Source organism: Engystomops pustulosus, chromosome 11, assembly GCF_040894005.1.
Source record: "Engystomops pustulosus chromosome 11, aEngPut4.maternal, whole genome shotgun sequence".
Classification (NCBI taxonomy): Eukaryota; Metazoa; Chordata; class Amphibia; order Anura; family Leptodactylidae; genus Engystomops; species Engystomops pustulosus.
In genome coordinates this window covers 85,333,627-85,356,136 of record NC_092421.1, presented here as the reverse complement: position 1 = coordinate 85,356,136, position 22,510 = coordinate 85,333,627, and the positions used below count along the sequence as shown (strand labels likewise).

At 47.7% G+C, this 22,510-nt stretch overlaps 1 protein-coding gene across 1 annotated transcript in view; it reads left to right on the top strand.

Moving 5' to 3' along the window:
* Window positions 1-497: 497 nt before the first annotated feature.
* The window catches only part of LOC140105354 (ATP-binding cassette sub-family C member 2-like), a 48,493-nt gene continuing 26,480 nt past the window's right edge, over window positions 498-22,510 (top strand). The window contains exons 1-11 of the mRNA XM_072129257.1: window positions 498-1,275; window positions 2,377-2,550; window positions 14,488-14,634; window positions 14,770-14,904; window positions 16,878-16,988; window positions 17,307-17,362; window positions 19,103-19,337; window positions 19,496-19,665; window positions 20,861-21,038; window positions 21,661-21,915; window positions 22,186-22,251. Of these exons, the coding sequence (XP_071985358.1) occupies window positions 1,234-1,275; window positions 2,377-2,550; window positions 14,488-14,634; window positions 14,770-14,904; window positions 16,878-16,988; window positions 17,307-17,362; window positions 19,103-19,337; window positions 19,496-19,665; window positions 20,861-21,038; window positions 21,661-21,915; window positions 22,186-22,251 (1,569 nt within the window). The 5' untranslated portion in view covers window positions 498-1,233. The remainder of the gene's footprint in view (window positions 1,276-2,376; window positions 2,551-14,487; window positions 14,635-14,769; window positions 14,905-16,877; window positions 16,989-17,306; window positions 17,363-19,102; window positions 19,338-19,495; window positions 19,666-20,860; window positions 21,039-21,660; window positions 21,916-22,185; window positions 22,252-22,510) is intronic.

The window sequence follows — 22,510 nt, the reverse complement described above, 5'->3', positions numbered from 1 at the left end:
CTTTTTCGGACCATTCTCTGTAAACCCTAGAGATGGTTGTGCGTGAAAATCCCAGTAGATGAGCAGTTTCTGAAATACTCAGACCAGCCCTTCTGGCACCAACAACTATGCCACGTTCAAAGGCCACAAATCACCTTTCTTCCCCATACTGATGCTCGGGAGAACTGCAGGAGATTGTCTTGACCATGTCTACATGCCTAAATGCACTGCCGCCATGTGATTGGCTGATTAGAAATTAAGTGTTAACGAGCAGTTGGACAGGTGTACCTAATAAAGTGGCCGCTGAGTGTATATATGATACAAAATAATAAATTCTATTTTCTGGTCACTAAATAAAGAATAGAACAAAAGAAACAAAATATAGAAACAAAATACAACCCCTTAAATAGTTCAATTGATGGAAATTCCGACAGATATAGACAGATTGTGATGCAAAAAATTTTAATAACATGCAGTAGAATTTCTTCTCTACTTTATAAATGTAACCAAACACAAAAAAACAAGGATACAGTTACTTGACTAATTGTAATGACCCATACTATAAATGTGACATATTATTTACCCCAGACTCAAAACACCCAGAAAAAGTAAGAAAAATGACTTGACCAAAATGTTTTTTTGGCCACCATATCTAAAAATGAGAGATTAAATAAGTGTAATCTACCCCAGAATGGCACCAATAAAAAAGCACAGCTTGTCTGGCTAAAAACAAGCCCCCTGCTGGCTCCATCAATACAAAATAAAGTTATGTCAAGGGATAAAGTGTTGTATCTGGCCACAAGTCCCAATCATCTGAAGGGACAACCTAATATAAGATCCTTATTTTTGTAGGCTCCACATCTTGAAGTTTACACTGGGACGTGAGGACTGTCTTAAGGTGGAGGTGAAGAGTAGCCTCTATGATATTAATGAAAAAAAAATTGGTCAAATTCCAGAAAATGACCCTCCACAGAAAACAACGATCACATAACTCCAGGATCCGCCTTATGAGACTCTACAGGACAAACTGTGCAGTTACGAATATGGTTAACATTTAACCCAACTCTAGTCCAATAGGTCTCCCATGAACTGAGATGTCCCTTCAGTGATATAGAGGGAGCAGTGGGGACTTTTAACCTGCTGAATCACTGGGTGACAACTGGCGTACACCATGTGGAGTATATAGAGTGTTACTATTCCCGAGGCTCAGTATTCTCCCAGGGCATCAGGGGCAGCTCTCCCCAACCTCCAGACATGTCCAAGGCTTTGGATGACTTCTGCGGCTCTGCCTTCTGGGTAAGTTTTCTTCTTATTCTTACATTTGTTACAACTGTCGGGTATAGATAGACGTGCGGGGCAAATACCTCTACACTTATATATGAAAAATTACCCTATTTTACCATAAATGCCCAAATTATGCCACTATTTGCTGTGCAGCAATGTATTTCCTAGCACTCTACACAATTGTTCTACCATATCAGTCCCCAACGAGGATCACAATCTTATCCAAACTTATGTACACACTGAAGGGCAAGTTTATTGGAAGACATAAGTCTAAACGAATCTTGGAGAGACCTTAAAGACACTTAGAACGGAACTGAGATTATGTTCCTGACAACATTGTAGTCTGTAAGATGCCTAAATTACCATAATTGTCCTTCATTCGAGCCCCAAATACCAGAAAGAAGACAATAGTCTTAAAAATAGAAACTTGGTTTGTACAATTTGCCTAAAAAGATCAGAACATCAAGAGACCCCATTTGACAACTTTTCAAATTGCCGTGCCGTGAGAATCTTTATCGGTTGTTCAGGGAAGTGACTTAATAGTGAACCAGGGATTTGCCGGACAATGAAATATGGGACAATTTTGAAATTTCCAAAAGTAGCATCTACGACGTTGAGAATTGCTGAGATACAACAAAATTCACCATATACTCCATGTGGCCATGGATGTTGCCCAAAAACCTCATCAGCTGATAACTATCTCTTCTAACTTTCCTGATCGTATAGCTCACCATGCAGGAAAACCAGTAGAACGATGCCTCCATTTTCCACCAGTAGTCATTGGTTTTCCTGTTCTTTTATGGGTTTTTACATACTTGTGGTCTCTCCCAAAATGTCTTCCAAAAAAAGATGAAACCTAACTAGTCTCTTGGAAGAGCAGATAAGCCTCCCAACACGTGTCCTGAAGAGGAGTCTACAAAAATGTAGAACAAAATGTCCTGGCGCTACGGCTGGCACTACGACATTGACCATGGTGGAGCTATGTACAAAAACAGTGATAGTCTATTTAGTATTAGTTTTGGTCTGGGGGCTGCATTTTTTTAGGTAAATTCATTTGTAACATGTTCTTGGTCCACAAAACCTGAAGTCCTGATTGTCTTCTTCTCTTCACAGAACTCTTCTCTGCTGGAGAGACCTGATCCGGATTTACCTATATGTTTTGAACAGACTGTTCTGGTTTGGATCCCTCTTTTGTTTTTTTGGATTTGTATTCCTTGGCAGATCCTCAACTTTTGTGAATCCGGGAAAGTCAAGTCCCCTGTTACAAAGCTTTATTTAACCAAGCAAGTGAGTGTCCCAGACATTTGTGCCACTTTGTGATCACTTAGCCAATAGCTATTTGTTCGGGTTTGGGTTACCTGATTTTAGAGTTTGTAACCTGAGTGATACTAGTTTGTCACCACTGAGAGCCCATAGAAGAGGGAGGGGACAGTTGAACAAAGTTAAGGAGACAATGTGGTGGTTACATGAGTGCTATGATGAGGCTCCTGGTGGTTACATGGGTGCTGTGATGAGGCTCTACACTAAATGGTTGTAAGGAGACAATGTGGTGGTTACATGGGTGCTGTGATGAGGCTCTACACTGAATGGTTGTAAGGAGACAATGTGGTGGTTACATGGGTGCTGTGATGAGGCTCTATGCTGAATGGTTGTAAGGAGACAATGTGGTGGTTACATGGGTGCTGTGATGAGGCTCTATGCTGAATGGTTGTAAGGAGACAATGAGGTGGTTACATGGGTGCTGTGATAAGGCTCTACGCTGAATGGTTGTAAGGAGACAATGTGGTGGTTACATGGGTGCTGTGATGAGGCTCTAGGCTGAATGGTTGTAAGGAGACAATGTGGTGGTTACATGGGTGCTGTGATGAGGCTCTACACTGAATGGTTGTAAGGAGACAATGTGGTGGTTACATGGGTGCTGTGATGAGGCTCTATGCTGAATGGTTGTAAGGAGGCAATGTGGTGGTTACATGGGTGCTGTGATGAGGCTCCTCGCTGAATGGTTGTAAGGAGCCAATGAGGTGGTTACATGGGTGCTGTGATGAGGCTCTAGGCTGAATGGTTGTAAGGAGGCAATGTGGTGGTTACATGGGTGCTGTGATGAGGCTCTAGGCTGAATGGTTGTAAGGAGGCAATGTGGTGGTTACATGGGTGCTGTGATGAGGCTCTACACTGAATGGTTGTAAGGAGACAATGTGGTGGTTACATGGGTGCTGTGATGAGGCTCTACGCTGAATGGTTGTAAGGAGGCAATGTGGTGGTTACATGGGTGCTGTGATGAGGCTCCTCGCTGAATGGTTGTAAGGAGCCAATGAGGTGGTTACATGGGTGCTGTGATGAGGCTCTAGGCTGAATGGTTGTAAGGAGGCAATGTGGTGGTTACATGGGTGCTGTGATGAGGCTCTACACTGAATGGTTGTAAGGAGACAATGTGGTGGTTACATGGGTGCTGTGATGAGGCTCTATGCTGAATGGTTGTAAGGAGGCAATGTGGTGGTTACATGGGTGCTGTGACGGGGCTCTACACTGAATGGTTGTAAGGAGCCAATGAGGTGGTTACATGGGTGCTGTGATGAGGCTCTACACTGAATGGTTCTAAGGAGGCAATGTGGTGGTTACATGGGTGCTGTGATGGGGCTCTACACTGAATGGTTGTAAAGAGGCAATGTGGTGGTTACATGGGTGCTGTGATGTGGCTCTATGCTGAATGGTTGTAAGGAGGCCATGTGGTGGTTACATGGGTGCTGTGATGAGGCTCTACACTGAATGGTTGTAAGGAGGCAATGTGGTGGTTACATGGGTGCTGTGATGGGGCTCTACACTGAATGGTTGTAAGGAGGCAATGTGGTGGTTACATGGGTGCTGTGATGGGGCTCTACACTGAATGGTTGTAAGGAGGCAATGTGGTGGTTACATGGGTGCTGTGATGGGGCTCTACACTGAATGGTTGTAAGGAGCCAATGTGGTGGTTACATGGGTGCTGTGATGAGGCTCTAGGCTGAATGGTTGTAAGGAGGCAATGTGGTGGTTACATGGGTGCTGTGATGAGGCTCTACGCTGAATGGTTGTAAGGAGACAATGTGGTGGTTACATGGGTGCTGTGATGAGACTCTACGCTGAATGGTTGTAAGGAGACAATGTGGTGGTTACATGGGTGCTGTGATGAGGCTCTACGCTGAATGGTTGTAAGGAGGCAATGAGGTGGTTACATGGGTGCTGTGATAAGGCTCTATACTGAATGGTTGTAAGGAGCCAATGAGGTGGTTACATGGGTGCTGTGATGGGGCTCTACCCTGAATGGTTGTAAGGAGACAATGTGGTGGTTACATGGGTGCTGTGATGAGGCTCTAGGCTGAATGGTTGTAAGGAGGCAATGTGGTGGTTACATGGGTGCTGTGATGGGGCTCTACACTGAATGGTTGTAAGGAGCCAATGAGGTGGTTACATGGGTGCTGTGATAAGGCTCTAGGCTGAATGGTTGTAAGGAGGCAATGTGGTGGTTACATGGGTGCTGTGATGGGGCTCTACACTGAATGGTTGTAAGGAGCCAATGAGGTTGTTACATGGGTGCTGTGATGAGGCTCTAGGCTGAATGGTTGTAAGGAGCCAATGAGGTGGTTACATGGGTGCTGTGATGGGGCTCTACACTGAATGGTTGTAAGGAGGCAATGTGGTGGTTACATGGGTGCTGTGATGGGGCTCTACACTGAATGGTTGTAAGGAGCCAATGAGGTGGTTACATGGGTGCTGTGATGGGGCTCTACACTGAATGGTTGTAAGGAGACAATGAGGTGGTTACATGGGTACTGTGATGGGGCTCTACACTGAATGGTTGTAAGGAGCCGATGAGGTGGTTACATGGGTGCTGTGATGAGGCTCTAGGCTGAATGGTTGTAAGGAGGCAATGTGGTGGTTACATGGGTGCTGTGATAAGGCTCTACGCTGAATGGTTGTAAGGAGGCAATGTGGTGGTTACATGGGTGCTGTGATGAGGCTCTAGGCTGAATGGTTGTAAGGAGGCAATGTGGTGGTTACATGGGTGCTGTGATGGGGCTCTACACTGAATGGTTGTAAGGAGCCAATGAGGTGGTTACATGGGTGCTGTGATAAGGCTCTACGCTGAATGGTTGTAAGGAGGCAATGTGGTGGTTACATGGGTGCTGTGATGGGGCTCTACACTGAATGGTTGTAAGGAGCCAATGAGGTTGTTACATGGGTGCTGTGATGAGGCTCTAGGCTGAATGGTTGTAAGGAGCCAATGAGGTGGTTACATGGGTGCTGTGATGAGGCTCTACACTGAATGGTTGTAAGGAGGCAATGTGGTGGTTACATGGGTGCTGTGATGGGGCTCTACACTGAATGGTTGTAAGGAGGCAATGTGGTGGTTACATGGGTGCTGTGATGGGGCTCTACACTGAATGGTTGTAAGGAGCCAATGAGGTGGTTACATGGGTGCTGTGATGGGGCTCTACACTGAATGGTTGTAAGGAGACAATGAGGTGGTTACATGGGTACTGTGATGGGGCTCTACACTGAATGGTTGTAAGGAGCCAATGAGGTGGTTACATGGGTGCTGTGATGAGGCTCTAGGCTGAATGGTTGTAAGGAGGCAATGTGGTGGTTACATGGGTGCTGTGATAAGGCTCTACGCTGAATGGTTGTAAGGAGGCAATGTGGTGGTTACATGGGTGCTGTGATGAGGCTCTAGGCTGAATGGTTGTAAGGAGGCAATGTGGTGGTTACATGGGTGCTGTGATGGGGCTCTACACTGAATGGTTGTAAGGAGCCAATGAGGTGGTTACATGGGTGCTGTGATAAGGCTCTACGCTGAATGGTTGTAAGGAGGCAATGTGGTGGTTACATGGGTGCTGTGATGAGGCTCTAGGCTGAATGGTTGTAAGGAGACAATGTGGTGGTTACATGGGTGCTGTGATGAGGCTCTACGCTGAATGGTTGTAAGGAGACAATGTGTTGGTTACATGGGTGCTGTGATGAGACTCTACGCTGAATGGTTGTAAGGAGACAATGTGGTGGTTACATGGGTGCTGTGATGAGGCTCTACGCTGAATGGTTGTAAGGAGGCAATGAGGTGGTTACATGGGTGCTGTGATAAGGCTCTACACTGAATGGTTGTAAGGAGCCAATGAGGTGGTTACATGGGTGCTGTGATGGGGCTCTACCCTGAATGGTTGTAAGGAGACAATGTGGTGGTTACATGGGTGCTGTGATGAGGCTCTAGGCTGAATGGTTGTAAGGAGGCAATGTGGTGGTTACATGGGTGCTGTGATGGGGCTCTACACTGAATGGTTGTAAGGAGCCAATGAGGTGGTTACATGGGTGCTGTGATAAGGCTCTAGGCTGAATGGTTGTAAGGAGGCAATGTGGTGGTTACATGGGTGCTGTGATGGGGCTCTACACTGAATGGTTGTAAGGAGCCAATGAGGTTGTTACATGGGTGCTGTGATGAGGCTCTAGGCTGAATGGTTGTAAGGAGCCAATGAGGTGGTTACATGGGTGCTGTGATGAGGCTCTACACTGAATGGTTGTAAGGAGGCAATGTGGTGGTTACATGGGTGCTGTGATGGGGCTCTACACTGAATGGTTGTAAGGAGGCAATGTGGTGGTTACATGGGTGCTGTGATGGGGCTCTACACTGAATGGTTGTAAGGAGCCAATGAGGTGGTTACATGGGTGCTGTGATGGGGCTCTACACTGAATGGTTGTAAGGAGACAATGAGGTGGTTACATGGGTGCTGTGATGGGGCTCTACACTGAATGGTTGTAAGGAGCCAATGAGGTGGTTACATGGGTGCTGTGATGAGGCTCTAGGCTGAATGGTTGTAAGGAGGCAATGTGGTGGTTACATGGGTGCTGTGATAAGGCTCTACGCTGAATGGTTGTAAGGAGGCAATGTGGTGGTTACATGGGTGCTGTGATGAGGCTCTAGGCTGAATGGTTGTAAGGAGGCAATGTGGTGGTTACATGGGTGCTGTGATGGGGCTCTACACTGAATGGTTGTAAGGAGCCAATGAGGTGGTTACATGGGTGCTGTGATAAGGCTCTACGCTGAATGGTTGTAAGGAGGCAATGTGGTGGTTACATGGGTGCTGTGATGAGGCTCTAGGCTGAATGGTTGTAAGGAGGCAATGTGGTGGTTACATGGGTGCTGTGATGAGGCTCTACGCTGAATGGTTGTAAGGAGACAATGTGGTGGTTACATGGGTGCTGTGATGAGACTCTACGCTGAATGGTTGTAAGGAGACAATGTGGTGGTTACATGGGTGCTGTGATAAGGCTCTACACTGAATGGTTGTAAGGAGACAATGAGGTGGTTACATGGGTGCTGTGATGGGGCTCTACGCTGAATGGTTGTAAGGAGGCAATGAGGTGGTTACATGGGTGCTGTGATAAGGCTCTACACTGAATGGTTGTAAGGAGGCAATGTGGTGGTTACATGGGTGCTGTGATGGGGCTCTACACTGAATGGTTGTAAGGAGCCAATGAGGTGGTTACATGGGTGCTGTGATGAGGCTTTAGGCTGAATGGTTGTAAGGAGGCAATGTGGTGGTTACATGGGTGCTGTGATGAGGCTCTACGCTGAATGGTTGTAAGGAGACCATGTAGTGGTTACATGGGTGCGGTGATGAGGCTCTACACTGAATGGTTGTAAGGAGGCAATGTGGTGGTTACATGGGTGCTGTGATGGGGCTCTACACTGAATGGTTGTAAGGAGCCAATGAGGTTGTTACATGGGTGCTGTGATGGGGCTCTACGCTGAATGGTTGTAAGGAGGCAATGTGGTGGTTACATGGGTGCTGTGATGAGGCTCTACGCTGAATGGTTGTAAGGAGACAATGTGGTGGTTACATGGGTGCTGTGATGAGGCTCTACGCTGAATGGTTGTAAGGAGACAATGTGGTGGTTACATGGGTGCTGTGATGAGGCTCCTCGCTGAATGGTTGTAAGGAGCCAATGAGGTGGTTACATGGGTGCTGTGATAAGGCTCTAGGCTGAATGGTTGTAAGGAGGCAATGTAGTGGTTACATGGGTGCTGTGATAAGGCTCTACGCTGAATGGTTGTAAGGAGGCAATGTGGTGGTTACATGGGTGCTGTGATGGGGCTCTACACTGAATGGTTGTAAGGAGCCAATGAGGTTGTTACATGGGTGCTGTGATGAGGCTCTAGGCTGAATGGGTGTAAGGAGGCAATGTGGTGGTTACATGGGTGCTGTGATAAGGCTCTACGCTGAATGGTTGTAAGGAGGCAATGAGGTGGTTACATGGGTGCTGTGATGAGGCTCTACGCTGAATGGTTGTAAGGAGCCAATGAGGTGGTTACATGGGTGCTGTGATGAGGCTCTACGCTGAATGGTTGTAAGGAGGCAATGTGGTGGTTACATGGGTGCTGTGATGAGGCTCTATGCTGAATGGTTGTAAGGAGACAATGAGGTGGTTACATGGGTGCTGTGATGAGGCTCTACGCTGAATGGTTGTAAGGAGGCAATGTGGTGGTTACATGGGTGCTGTGATGAGGCTCTACGCTGAATGGTTGTAAGGAGACAATGTGGTGGTTACATGGGTGCTGTGATGAGGCTCTACGCTGAATGGTTGTAAGGAGACAATGTGGTGGTTACATGGGTGCTGTGATGAGGCTCCTCGCTGAATGGTTGTAAGGAGCCAATGAGGTGGTTACATGGGTGCTGTGATAAGGCTCTAGGCTGAATGGTTGTAAGGAGGCAATGTAGTGGTTACATGGGTGCTGTGATAAGGCTCTACGCTGAATGGTTGTACGGAGGCAATGTGGTGGTTACATAGGTGCTGTGATGAGGCTCTATGCTGAATGGTTGTAAGGAGACAATGTGGTGGTTACATGGGTGCTGTGATGAGGCTCTAGGCTGAATGGTTGTAAGGAGACAATGTGGTGGTTACATGGGTGCTGTGATGAGGCTCTACGCTGAATGGTTGTAAGGAGACAATGTGGTGGTTACATGGGTGCTGTGATGAGGCTCCTCGCTGAATGGTTGTAAGGAGCCAATGAGGTGGTCACATGGGTGCTGTGATAAGGCTCTACACTGAATGGTTGTAAGGAGGCAATGTAGTGGTTACATGGGTGCTGTGATGAGGCTCAACGCTGAATGGTTGTAAGGAGCCAATGAGGTGGTTACATGGGTGCTGTGATGAGGCTCTACGCTGAATGGTTGTAAGGAGACAATGTAGTGGTTACATGGGTTCTGTGATAAGGCTCTACACTGAATGGTTGTTAGGAAGCAATGAGGTGGTTACATGGGTGCTGTGATGAGGCTCTAGGCTGAATGGTTGTAAGGAGGCAATGAGGTGGTTACATGGGTGCTGTGATGAGGCTCTACGCTAAATGGTTGTAAGGAGCCAATGAGGTGGTTACATGGGTGCTGTGATGAGGCTCTATGCTGAATGGTTGTAAGGAGACAATGAGGTGGTTACATGGGTGCTGTGATGAGGCTCTAGGCTGAATGGTTGTAAGAAGACAATGTGGTGGTTACATGGGTGCTGTGATGAGGCTCTAGGCTGAATGGTTGTAAGGAGACAATGTGGTGGTTACATGGGTGCTGTGATGAGGCTCTACGCTGAATGGTTGTAAGGAGACAATGTGTTGGTTACATGGGTGCTGTGATGAGGCTCTAGGCTGAATGGTTGTAAGAAGACAATGTGGTGGTTACATGGGTGCTGTGATGAGGCTCTACGCTGAATGGTTGTAAGGAGACAATGTGGTGGTTACATGGGTGCTGTGATGAGGCTCTAGGCTGAATGGTCGTAAGGAAACAATGTGGTGGTTACATGGGTGCTGGGATGAGGCTCTACGCTGAATGGTTGTAAGGAGCCAATGAGGTGGTTACATGCGTGCTGTGATGAGGCTCTTGGTGGCCCCATGGGTGCTGTGATGAGGCTCTTGGTGGTTCCATGGGTGCTGTGAGGAGTCTCTTGATGGTTCCATGGGTGCTGTGATGAGGCTCTTGGTGGCCCCATGGGTGCTGTGATGAGGCTCTTGGTGGTTCCATGGGTGATGTGATGAGGCTCTTGGTGGTTCCATGGGTGCTGTGATGAGGCTCTTGGTGGTTCCATGGGTGCTGTGATGAGGCTCTTGGTGGTTCCATGGGTGCTGTGCTGAGGCTCTTGGTGGTTCCATGGGTGCTGTGATGAGGCTCTTGGTGGTTACATGGGTGCTGTGATAAGGCTCTTGGTGGTTCCATGGGTGCTGTGATGAGGCTCTTGGTGGTTCCATTGATGCTGTGATGAGGCTCTTGGTGGTTCCATGGGTGCTGTGATGAGGCTCTTGGTGGTTCCATGGGTGCTGTGATGAGGCTCCTGGTGGTTTCATGGGTGCTGTGATGAGGCTCTTGGTGGTTCCATGAGTGCTGTGATGAGGCTCTTAGTGGTTCCATTAGTGCTGTGATGAGACTCTTCGCTGAATGGTTGTAAGGAGACAATGAGGTGGTTACATGCGTGCTGTGATGAGGCTCTTGGTGGCCCCATGGGTGCTGTGATGAGGCTCTTGGTGGTTCCATGGGTGCTGTGAGGAGTCTCTTGATGGTTCCATGGGTGCTGTGATGAGGCTCTTGGTGGCCCCATGGGTGCTGTGATGAGGCTCTTGGTGGTTCCATGGGTGATGTGATGAGGCTCTTGGTGGTTCCATGGGTGCTGTGATGAGGCTCTTGGTGGTTCCATGGGTGCTGTGATGAGGCTCTTGGTGGTTCCATGGGTGCTGTGCTGAGGCTCTTGGTGGTTCCATGGGTGCTGTGATGAGGCTCTTGGTGGTTACATGGGTGCTGTGATAAGGCTCTTGGTGGTTCCATGGGTGCTGTGATGAGGCTCTTGGTGGTTCCATTGATGCTGTGATGAGGCTCTTGGTGGTTCCATGGGTGCTGTGATGAGGCTCTTGGTGGTTCCATGGGTGCTGTGATGAGGCTCCTGGTGGTTTCATGGGTGCTGTGATGAGGCTCTTGGTGGTTCCATGAGTGCTGTGATGAGGCTCTTAGTGGTTCCATTAGTGCTGTGATGAGACTCTTCGCTGAATGGTTGTAAGGAGACAATGTGGTGGTTACATGGGTGCTGTGATGAGGCTCTAGGCTGAATGGTTGTAAGGAGACAATGTGGTGGTTACATGGGTGCTGGGATGAGGCTCTACGCTGAATGGGTGTAAGGAGCCAATGAGGTGGTTACATGGGTGCTGTGATGAGGCTCTTGGTGGCCCCATGGGTGCTGTGATGAGGCTCTTGGTGGCTACATGGGTGATGTGATGAGGCTCTTGATGCTTCCATGGGTGCTGTGATGAGGCTCTTGGTGGTTCCATGGGTGCTGTGATGAGGCTCTTGGTGGTTCCATGGGTGCTGTGATGAGGCTCTTGATGGTTCCATGGGTTCTGTGATGAGGCTCTTGGTGGTTCCATGGGTGCTGTGATGAGGCTCTTGGTGGTTCCATGGGTGCTGTGATGAGGCTCTTGATGGTTCCATGGGTGCTGTGATGAGGCTCTTGGTGGTTACATGGGTGCTGTGATGAGGCTCTAGGCTGAATGGTTGTAAGGAGACAATGTGGTGGTTACATGGGTGTTGTGATGAGGCTCTACGCTGAATGGTTGTAAGGAGACAATGTGGTGGTTACATGGGTGCTGGGATGAGGCTCTACGCTGAATGGTTGTAAGGAGCCAATGAGGTGGTTACATGGGTGCTGTGATGAGGCTCTTGGTGGCCCCATGGGTGCTGTGATGAGGCTCTTTGTGGTTCCATGGGTGCTGTGATGAGGCTCTTGATGGTTCCATGGGTGCTGTGATGAGGCTCTTGGTGGCCCCATGGGTGATGTGATGAGGCTCTTGGTGGCCCCATGGGTGCTGTGATGAGGCTCTTGGTGGTTCCATGGGTGATGTGATGAGGCTCTTGGTGGTTCCATGGGTGCTGTGATGAGGCTCTTGGTGGTTCCATGGGTGCTGTGATGAGGCTCTTGGTGGTTCCATGGGTGCTGTGCTGAGGCTCTTGGTGGTTCCATGGGTGCTGTGATGAGGCTCTTGGTGGTTACATGGGTGCTGTGATGAGGCTCTTGGTGGTTCCATTGATGCTGTGATGAGGCTCTTGGTGGTTCCATGGGTGCTGTGATGAGGCTCTTGGTGGTTCCATGGGTGCTGTGATGAGGCTCTTGGTGGTTTCATGGGTGCTGTGATGAGGCTCTTGGTGGTTCCATGGGTGCTGTGATGAGGCTCTTAGTGGTTCCATTAGTGCTGTGATGAGGCTCTACGCTGAATGGTTGTAAGGAGACAATGTGGTGGTTACATGGGTGCTGTGATGAGGCTCTAGGCTGAATGGTTGTAAGGAGACAATGTGGTGGTTACATGGGTGCTGGGATGAGGCTCTACGCTGAATGGGTGTAAGGAGCCAATGAGGTGGTTACATGGGTGCTGTGATGAGGCTCTTGGTGGCCCCATGGGTGCTGTGATGAGGCTCTTGGTGGTCCCATGGGTGCTGTGATGAGGCTCTTGGTGGCTACATGGGTGATGTGATGAGGCTCTTGATGGTTCCATGGGTGCTGTGATGAGGCTCTTGGTGGTTCCATGGGTGCTGTGATGAGGCTCTTGGTCGTTCCATGGGTGCTGTGATGAGGCTCTTGATGGTTCCATGGGTTCTGTGATGAGGCTCTTGGTGGTTCCATGGGTGCTGTGATGAGGCTCTTGGTGGTTCCATGGGTGCTGTGATGAGGCTCTTGATGGTTCCATGGGTGCTGTGATGAGGCTCTTGGTGGTTACATGGGTGCTGTGATGAGGCTCTTGGTGGTTACATGGGTGCTGTGATGAGGCTCTTGGTGGTTCCATGGGTGCTGTGATGAGGCTCTTGGTGGTTCCATGGGTGCTGTGATGAGGCTCTTGGTGGTTCCATGGGTGCTGTGATGAGGCTCTTGGTGGTTCCATGGGTGCTGTGATGAGGCTCTTGGTGGTTACATGGGTGCTGTGATGAGGCTCTTGGTGGTTACATGGGTGCTGTGATGAGGCTCTTGGTGGTTCCATGGGTGCTGTGATGAGGCTCTTGATGGTTCCATGGGTGCTGTGAGGAGGCTCTTGGTGGTTCCATGGGTGCTGTGATGAGGCTCTTGGTGGTTCCATGGGTGCTGTGATGAGGCTCTTGGTGGTTCCATGGGTGCTGTGATGAGGCTCTTCGTGGTTCCATGGGTGCTGTGATGAGGCTCTTCGTGGTTCCATGGGTGCTGTGATGAGGCTCTGCGCTAAATGGTTGTGAAATTGTTACTATGATGTAAGATTTGAACAAAAATACTCCAATTCAGTGGATTCAATTTTCAGCCCAAGCCCCTTATTAGGAGTCTTAGTTCTGTTTTGGTCCCATAGTTCCTTACTCTCTGTGTCTCTTCAATATCACAGGAACTTTTTTTTGTGATTTTCAGCCTCATTTCCTTATGGAGTTCATTGTTCCGCCAACACTTCCAAGTGGGGAGGAAGTATCGGTGGTCACATGACCCGTTGCAGACAGTCAGTGGTCTCGACATTCCCTAGTGTCGTCAGTAGACCCTGCTGTATTGATCCCAAAGGGTTTTTTGTACCCAAATTAAATTAAAATAAAAAAAACTAAAACTTTAGACAACTCTCTGCTTGAGAAGAATATTGTTGGTTATTAGTGGAAACAGTGCCCCACAGGTCTGCAGGCTGTATCTGGTATTGTACATCTCAATGACCTGCAGTACCAGATACAACCTGTGGACAGGTGTGGCAGTGCTTATGAAAAAAGACACAATTTTTCAAGTACTGTACATGGAAGCACATGCAATCGGGGACATATAAATTTTCTTGTTGAGGGAACTTCCAAAATCGGATGTTTACAAGCTCTCTCCTGTCTTGTACTATGCTAATCTGTACAGCAGGTACATTTCCTGGAAATACTATGTTATTGATAAAACCTGATAATATTTACGCATATTTCACTGCATGTTTAGACTATTTATATCTCCTCCAAACTCATTAGACCTTGAGTGGTGATGTCATAAACAATGCGAGATAATGTATGTATTTACACAATGATGCAAAAGTTTGTGCCTCCCTCATCATATTTCATGTTCTGTTGATTGAAGTGAAATTAGTGTGAGATTAGTCCAGAACACAGCGCCCCTCCAGTCCACAGGTTGTGTCTGGTATTGCAGATTGGTCACAATTAGGTGAATATAGAATGAACATGTAAACGTTTTATCTTTTTTCAGATTCTGACTTTATTACTTTTAATCACATCGATTGCTGGAATAGGCGTCACAATCGCAGAACACGTGGAGGGACAATCGAGCGTCAGCGCTAACAAAACGCTTCCTGCCGTCCTCTACGTAAACCCTTCCCTCCATGCAGTTACGTGGGTAAGGACTATATGGACCTTCTGGATATATATTGTCTACATTTATATTATAGGATTTTTGGGGTCATCTCTGAACCCTAAGTATAATCATCCACCCGGACACGGCCTGTAATCAATCGTTTTCTCATCCTCTTAGATCCTGGTGTTAATAATCCATCATAGCCGGAGATACTGCACCCGGAAAGACACCGGAGCGCTCTTCATCTTCTGGACACTTCTAGTTGTTTGTGGGATTTTTCCATTACAATCTCTCATTCGGATTTCACTAAATGTAAGTTAACACAATACAATTTGGGCAGGTTCACCCCACGGTGACATTAACGCTCCATGGACTACCGGCACTGCAGAAGATAGGACGGGTGCCAGTCCTGGACGGACCACAAGTGCAGGATCACATCCCCCCGAACACATTCCTGTTCACCAGGCCAAAAATAACATTATACAATTTAAAGCACCGTATTCTATGAAACATTACATAATACAGGTGATCCCCTACTTAAGGACACCTGACTTACAGACGACCCCTAGTCAAAGAAGGACATCTCTCCCCTCTGTGACCTCTGGTGAAGTCTCTGGATGTTACTTTAGTCCCAGACCAGGGGTGTAACTACAGGGGTAGCAGCCATAGCAGCTGCTATGGGGCCCACAGTGGGGGGCCCACAACTGGGGTATTGCATATGTTGTATGTCTGTGTATATGATGCATGGGTGCATGTGGTTTTGTATTTATGTGCATATATATGGTGTATGTATATTTTTAAGGGGTAAATGGGGCCCCATTCAGAAGTCCACTATGGGGCCCTGCCTCTCCTAGTTACGCCACTGTCCCAGACTGCAATGATCAGCTGTACGGTGTCTGTAATGAAGCTGTGAAACGTTCCAGAAAACGCTCCATATATATTATTCAAAAAAACAACAACTTTACACTGTAAAATAATAAGTATACTATGAATCGCTAATAAAAAAAATCTAAAACACAACAATATATAATGTAAACCACTATATAAAATAAAATATAACTACCTTGCCCTATAAAATAAAATACAAACTACAACATTCAACGAATCACTATATAATATAAAACACTATAAAGTAGTGTATGATATAAAACGCTATTATGCAACATAAAACATCATATACTACTAATATACAGTATACAGTATAATATAATGTAAAAGACAACAAAATTTAGACAATTCTTTGTAAAGCGCTACAGAATTTGATGGCGCTATATAAAAAAAGATTATTATTATTATTATTACAATATAAAGCCGATTACCTACTTACCCAACTTACAGATGACCCCTAGTTACAAACGGACCTCTGGATATTGGTAATTACTGTACTTTAGCCCCAGGCTACAATAATCAGCTGTAACAGTTATCACAGGTGTCTGTAATGAAGATTTATTGATAATCCCGGTTCTTATGACAATCCAACATTTTTACAGATCCGATTGTAACAGAGACCAAAAAAATTTTGGCTGGGATTACAATGATAAAATATACAGTTCCGACTTACATACAAATTCAACTTAAGAACAAACCTACAGAAACTATCCTGTATGTAACCCAGGACTGCCTGTAATATACAGGCAGTCCCCTACTTAAGGACACCCGACTTACAGACAACCCATAGTTACAGACAGACCCCTCTGACCTCTGGTGAACCTTTCTGAATGCTTTACTATAGTCCCAGGCTGCACTGATCAGCTGTAATGTGTCTGTAATGAAGCTTTATTGATAATCCTTGGTCCCATTACAGCAAAAAATGTTTAAACTCCAATTGTCACTGGGGCCAAAATTTTTTCGTCTGGATCTAGAATTATAAAATATACAGTTTCGACTTACATACAAATTCAACTTAAGAACAAACCTCCAGACCCTATCTTGTATGTAACCCTGGACTGCCTGTATTAAGCTATAAAACACCATAAATCATTACTTAAATAATTACACTATAAATCTTTAAATGCTTAAAAGAAATAAATGATAGTATTAACCACTATATCATCTAAAATTCCTGGTTCCCGTTCTCCGTGAATCTGGCGCCCCCTGCACTGCCCCAGCAGAGTGCACCACTTTCTTTTGGTGCACCTTTAGGATGGGATGTGTGACCCCAGGTATCTTATGTGGATATTGTACCATTTTCTCTCCACTTTTGGATGTTCGTAGTCTTCATCATACTGTATAATAATTCAGATGGTCATAAGATCAAGGCCCATGGTCTTTCCTTTAATTCACAGGGAGACATCCCGGACCTCCCGCGCTTCTGCTTGTTTTTCATCTCGTACAGTCTCCAGGTTATTATTCTCATCATCTCTGCCATCTCAGAGACCAGCGATCTCACCGACAAGGTAAGTATAGAGATTTACTTACAGATGTGATGAGGGTCAGGGCTGGCGCTATGGGGCGGCAAACTGGGTATTTGCCCAGGGCCCCATGTCCTAAAGGGGCCCCCTGCATGTGGACTTTTGTGGGCAGATAATGTATTGCTCCTTTAATACATCATGTCTATATATCTATTATCTATCCATCAAGTTATCGATCTCCTATAATGTATCTATCTCCTATCTATATTTCTATCTATATATCTGTCAGTCAAATTCCTACTCTATCCCTCATATCTATCTTCTATTTTAGTAATCTTCATCGTATATTTGTATCACTTTTAGAATCCTGAGTTAACAGCATCTTTTCTAAGCAGAATCACCTTCAGCTGGTATGACAGGTAAGTCCTCTCTATATCCGCTCTGCGTCCTCTCTGCGCCATCTCTGTGTCCTCTCTGAGTCCTCTTTGTGTCCCCTCTGTGTCCTCTCTATGGTCTCTCTGTGTCCTCTCTGCACCATCTCTGTGTCCTCTCTGAGTCCTCTTTGTGTCCTCTCTGTGTCCTCTCTGTGTACCCTCTGTGTACCCTCTGTGTCCTCTATGTGTCCTCTATGCGCCATCTCTGTGTCCTCTCTGTGTCCTCTCTGTGTACCCTCTGTGTACCCTCTGTGTACCCTCTGTGTCCTCTATGCGCCATCTCTGTGTCCTCTCTGTGTCCCCTCTGTGTCCTCTCTGTGTCCCCTCTGTGTACCCTCTGTGTCCTCTATGTGTCCTCTCTGCGCCATCTCTGTGTCCTCTCTGTGTCCCCTCTGTGTCCTCTCTATGTCCCCTCTGTGTCCTCTCTGTGTCCCCTCTGTGTCCTCTCTATGGTCTCTCTGTGTCTTCTCTATGGTCTCTCTGTGTCCCCTCTGTGTCCTCTCTGTGTCCCCTCTGTGTCCCCTCTGTGTCCCCTCTGTGTCCTTTCTGTGTCCCCTCTGTGTCCTCTCTGTGTCCTCTCTATGGTCTTTCTGTGTCCTCTCTATGGTCTCTCTGTGTCCCCTATGTGTCCTCTCTATGGTCTCTCTATGGTCTCTCTGTGTCCTCTCTATGGTCTCTCTGTGTCCTCTCTATGGTCTCTCTGTGTCTTCTCTATGGTCTCTCTGTGTACTCTCTGTGTCCTCTCTATGGTCTCTCTGTGTCCCCTCTGTGTCCTCTCTATGGTCTCTCTGTGTCTTCTCTATGGTATCTCTGTGTCCCCTCTGTGTCCTTTCTGTGTCCCCTCTGTGTCCTCTCTGTGTCCTCTCTATGGTCTCTCTGTGTCCCCTCTGTGTCCTCTCTATGGTCTCTCTGTGTCCTCTCTATGGTCTCTCTGTGTCCCCTATGTGTCCTCTCTATGGTCTCTCTGTGTCCTCTCTGTGTCCTCTCTATGGTCTCTCTGTGTCCCCTCTGTGTCCTTTCTGTGTCCCTTCTGTGTCCACTCTGTGTCCTCTCTATGGTCTCTCTGTGTCCTCTCTATGGTCTCTCTGTGTCCCCTATGTGTCCTCTCTATGGTCTCTCTGTGTCCCCTATGTGTCCTCTTTATGGTCTCTCTGTGTCCCCTCTGTGTCCTTTCTGTGTCCTCTCTGTGTCCTCTCTATGGTCTCTCTGTGTCCTCTCTATGGTCTCTCTGTGCCCTCTCTGTGTCCTCTCTATGGTCTCTCTGTGTCCCCTCTGTGTCCTTTCTGTGTCCCTTCTGTGTCCACTCTGTGTCCTCTCTATGGTCTCTCTGTGTCCTCTCTATGGTCTCTCTGTGTCCCCTATGTGTCCTCTCTATGGTCTCTCTGTGTCCCCTATGTGTCCTCTCTATGGTCTCTCTGTGTCCCCTATGTGTCCTCTCTATGGTCTCTCTGTGTCCCCTATGTGTCCTCTCTATGGTCTCTCTGTGTCCCCCCCAATGACACTTGGCCACGGGGTCAGACCACATGTGAGAGCTGCTGTTTGTTGTGCTGCATAAGACTGATGAGTTGATTTGAATTGAACAACAAAAAAGTAGGAGAAAAAGTGATGAGGAGACCCATTCCAGGAGACCTCATGGAGTAATGGACTGGAGGATTAAAGCCTTGGTTGCAAAAGTATTCACACCCCTCAATGTCTTCCTTCCCACCTCCATTATCTCTCCTGCAGCATCGTCTTTAAGGGCTATAAGAGGCCTCTGGTCATGGAAGATCTCTGGGAACTGAACAAGGAGGATCAGACCAAAATCATCTACGAAAAATTTGAGAAAACGATGAAGGAAGAAGTGGCCAAAGCGAGGAAAGCGCTGGAGAAACGCAGAGACAAGAGGAGACAGAAGCAGAAGGACGGAGCCATGGAAATGAATGGACTGAGCAAAGCCCAGAGCAAGGACGTACTGGTGGAGGTAAGTACCTCCATGTCCCATGTACTGGATCTACCTGCTGCTTCTCTAGTGACTTGGTGCCCATTGAGTTCTACCCCTCGACCCCACATGGACCTTCTGTCGGTGCCCTATGCCCCATCACCGGCTCATTATGTGACTTCTCCTCTGTCTCTATCCAGGAAGATAAGAGAAAGAAGAAGAAAGAAGCGATATCAGGAACATCTAAAGATTACCCCAAGTCTTGGCTGTTCAAGACCCTGATCAGGACCTTCTCCAATATCCTCCTCCAATCCGCTTTCTTTAAGCTCATCCACGACCTCCTGGTGTTCGTCAGCCCCCAGATCCTCAAGTGAGATTTGTTTCTGCTTTTAGTTACTTGTTTAGTCTTTATATTGGGGTTTGTTGATTGTGGTAGATTTTCTTATTGAAATGTATTTGTTAGATATAGGAGCCCTCTACATATCAGAGGGGGACATGTCTGTAATGGTTTATCTTCCACCACCTTCTTGGAAAGGGGACACTTGGCCTCAGCTCCTTTACTCCTATAAGGCAACTGGTTCTGATCTTGTTGTAATTGCATCGAAAGTCAGGACGGGTGGTGGAGTCCCTCTAGGTCCTCACAATGGTGGAGCTCCACTAGGTTCTCATGGTGGTGGAGGCCCTCTAGGTCCTCACAGTGGTGGAGTCCTTCTAGGCCCTCACAGTGGTGGAGTCCTTCTAGGCCCTCACAGGGGTGGAGTCCTTCTAGGCCCTCACAGTGGTGGAGTCTCTAGGTCCTCACGGCGGTGGAGTCCCTCTAGGTCCTCACGGCGGTGGAGTCCCTCTAGGTCCTCGCGGCGGTGGAGTCCCTCTAGGTCCTCGCGGCGGTGGAGTCCCTCTAGGTCCTCGCGGCGGTGGAGTCCCTCTAGGTCCTCGCGGCGGTGGAGTCCCTCTAGGTCCTCGCGGCGGTGGAGTCCCTCTAGGTCCTCGCGGCGGTGGAGTCCCTCTAGGTCCTCGCGGCGGTGGAGTCCCGCTAGGCCCCCACGGCGGTGGAGTCCCGCTAGGCCCTCACGGCGGTGGAGTCCCTCTAGGTCCTCACGGTGGTGGAGTGGCCAAACTCCAACAAAGACCCCCTTATTTATCGCAGAGTGCCAACACAGAAATTTAATTTATAATTTATACTCCCTTCTCTGTCACAATTCTCATTGATACCAGCACCTGAGGACACCAATAAAGCAGAAAATAGTCCCAGGTAGAGCTGTCACTTTAATATAGCTCTGTGCACAGCAAGTCCTGGACTGTCTGGGACTGCAGGAAGATACTTGGACTCATCTCTGGTGACGGCCTGAGTGCCCACTGAAAGGGCTCTGAGTGCCACCTCCTGCACCCGTGCCATAGGTTAGCCATCACTGCGCTAGGCCCTCGCGGTGGTGGAGTCCTGCTAGGTGCTCCAGGTGATGTTATGGATGGCACATGGTGGGTGGCTTTAGATTTTGAAGTTACACTTCTGTTGATTCGTACAAGAGGAAATGCTGTAACTAATGTGTCCTGTTGTTGAATTGCAGAGCGATGGTCTCCTTCACGTCCAACCCTGACGAGTATCAGTGGAAGGGATTCTCTTACGCCGTCCTGCTGCTCGTTACAGCTCTGATCCAGTCGCTGTGTCTGCAGCAATATTTCCAGGGCTGCTTCGTCTTGGGAATGAGAGTCCGAACAACACTCACTGCTGCCGTGTACAAAAAAGTAAGGTCTACATGGGTGACAGGACTGTCAGGGTATGAGTGGCCATCCCAAAAAAATCACAAAAAGTCAGACTTTGATGGATTTCTTGCAACATTTGCAGACATGGTTTCCCTTAAATGTATTTCTATATTGAATGAATAGATGTTACATTATCCAAGTGGACAACCATTGGTCTTCCTAAAGACATGGGGGGTCATTTACTAAGGGCCCGATTCGCGGTTTCCCGACGTGTTACCCGAATATTTCCAATTTGCGACGATTTTCCCTGTATTGCCCCGGGTTTTTGGCGCACGTGATCAGATTGTGGCGCATCGGTGCCGGCATGCACGCGACGGAAATCGGGGGGCGTGGCCGAACGATAACCCGATGGATTCGGAAAAAGCGCCGCATTTAAAAAAAAAAAAGTGTCGCTGGACTTGCACTTACCTTCACTAAGTATAGGATGGTGCACTTAGTGAATCGCAGGAAGACCCGAATCCTCCGCAGAGAACACGCTGCTGGATCGCAAATGGGCCGGGTAAGTAAATCTGCCCCAACGTATGAGGGCTCTCGGTGTAGATTGTTAGATGGAGACTTATGTCATAGTTGGAAGCCATATTTACGCTTTTCGTTGTGTCTTTAGGCGCTGACTGTTTCCAATGCCATCCGGAAGGAGTCCACCGTGGGAGAAACTGTAAACCTGATGTCTGCGGATGCTCAGAAGTTCATGGATCTGTCGAATTTCATTCATCTCATTTGGTCATCGCCGCTGCAGATCGCGGTTTCGGTTGTGTTCCTTTGGGAAGAGCTGAAGGTTTCTGTCTTGGCCGGACTCGCAGTGATGATCCTCTTGATACCGATCAACGCGGTCCTGGCGACTAAATCAAAGGCATTTCAGGTACGGCTCCAAAAACCGCCGTATTTTAAAAAAACATGCGCTTGGTGAACTCCGACGGACTTCAGCGCAGCAGCGACACCTGGTGGACATCGGGCGCACTACTTTAGTGAATCGCCGGAAGAATCGAATCGGGTCTTCCGCCGATTCACTAAGGTTGTGCACCTGATGTCCACCAGGTGTCGCTGCTGCGCCGATGTCCGCCGGATCAGTATTTTATTCTGGTTTTCTGCTCCATGAAAAGTCCAGAAATAATTTTCTCATTTTTTACAGATAAGAAACATGAAGAACAAAGACAAACGGCTGAAAATCATGAATGAGATCCTGAACGGCATAAAGGTGCGAATTATCATCACTTACCCGAGTTATATCTCTAACTCCTCCCCCTGCTATATAACAGTCTATGAGGATGAGGGGGTGACACAAGAGCTTACAGTCTATGAGGATGAGCGGCTGACACAAGAGGTTACAGTCTATGAGGATGAGGGGGGGGGAGACACAAGAGCTTACAGTCTATGAGGATGAGCGGCTGACACAAGAGCTTACAGTCTATGAGGATGAGGGGGGGGGAGACACAAGAGCTTACAGTCTATGAGGA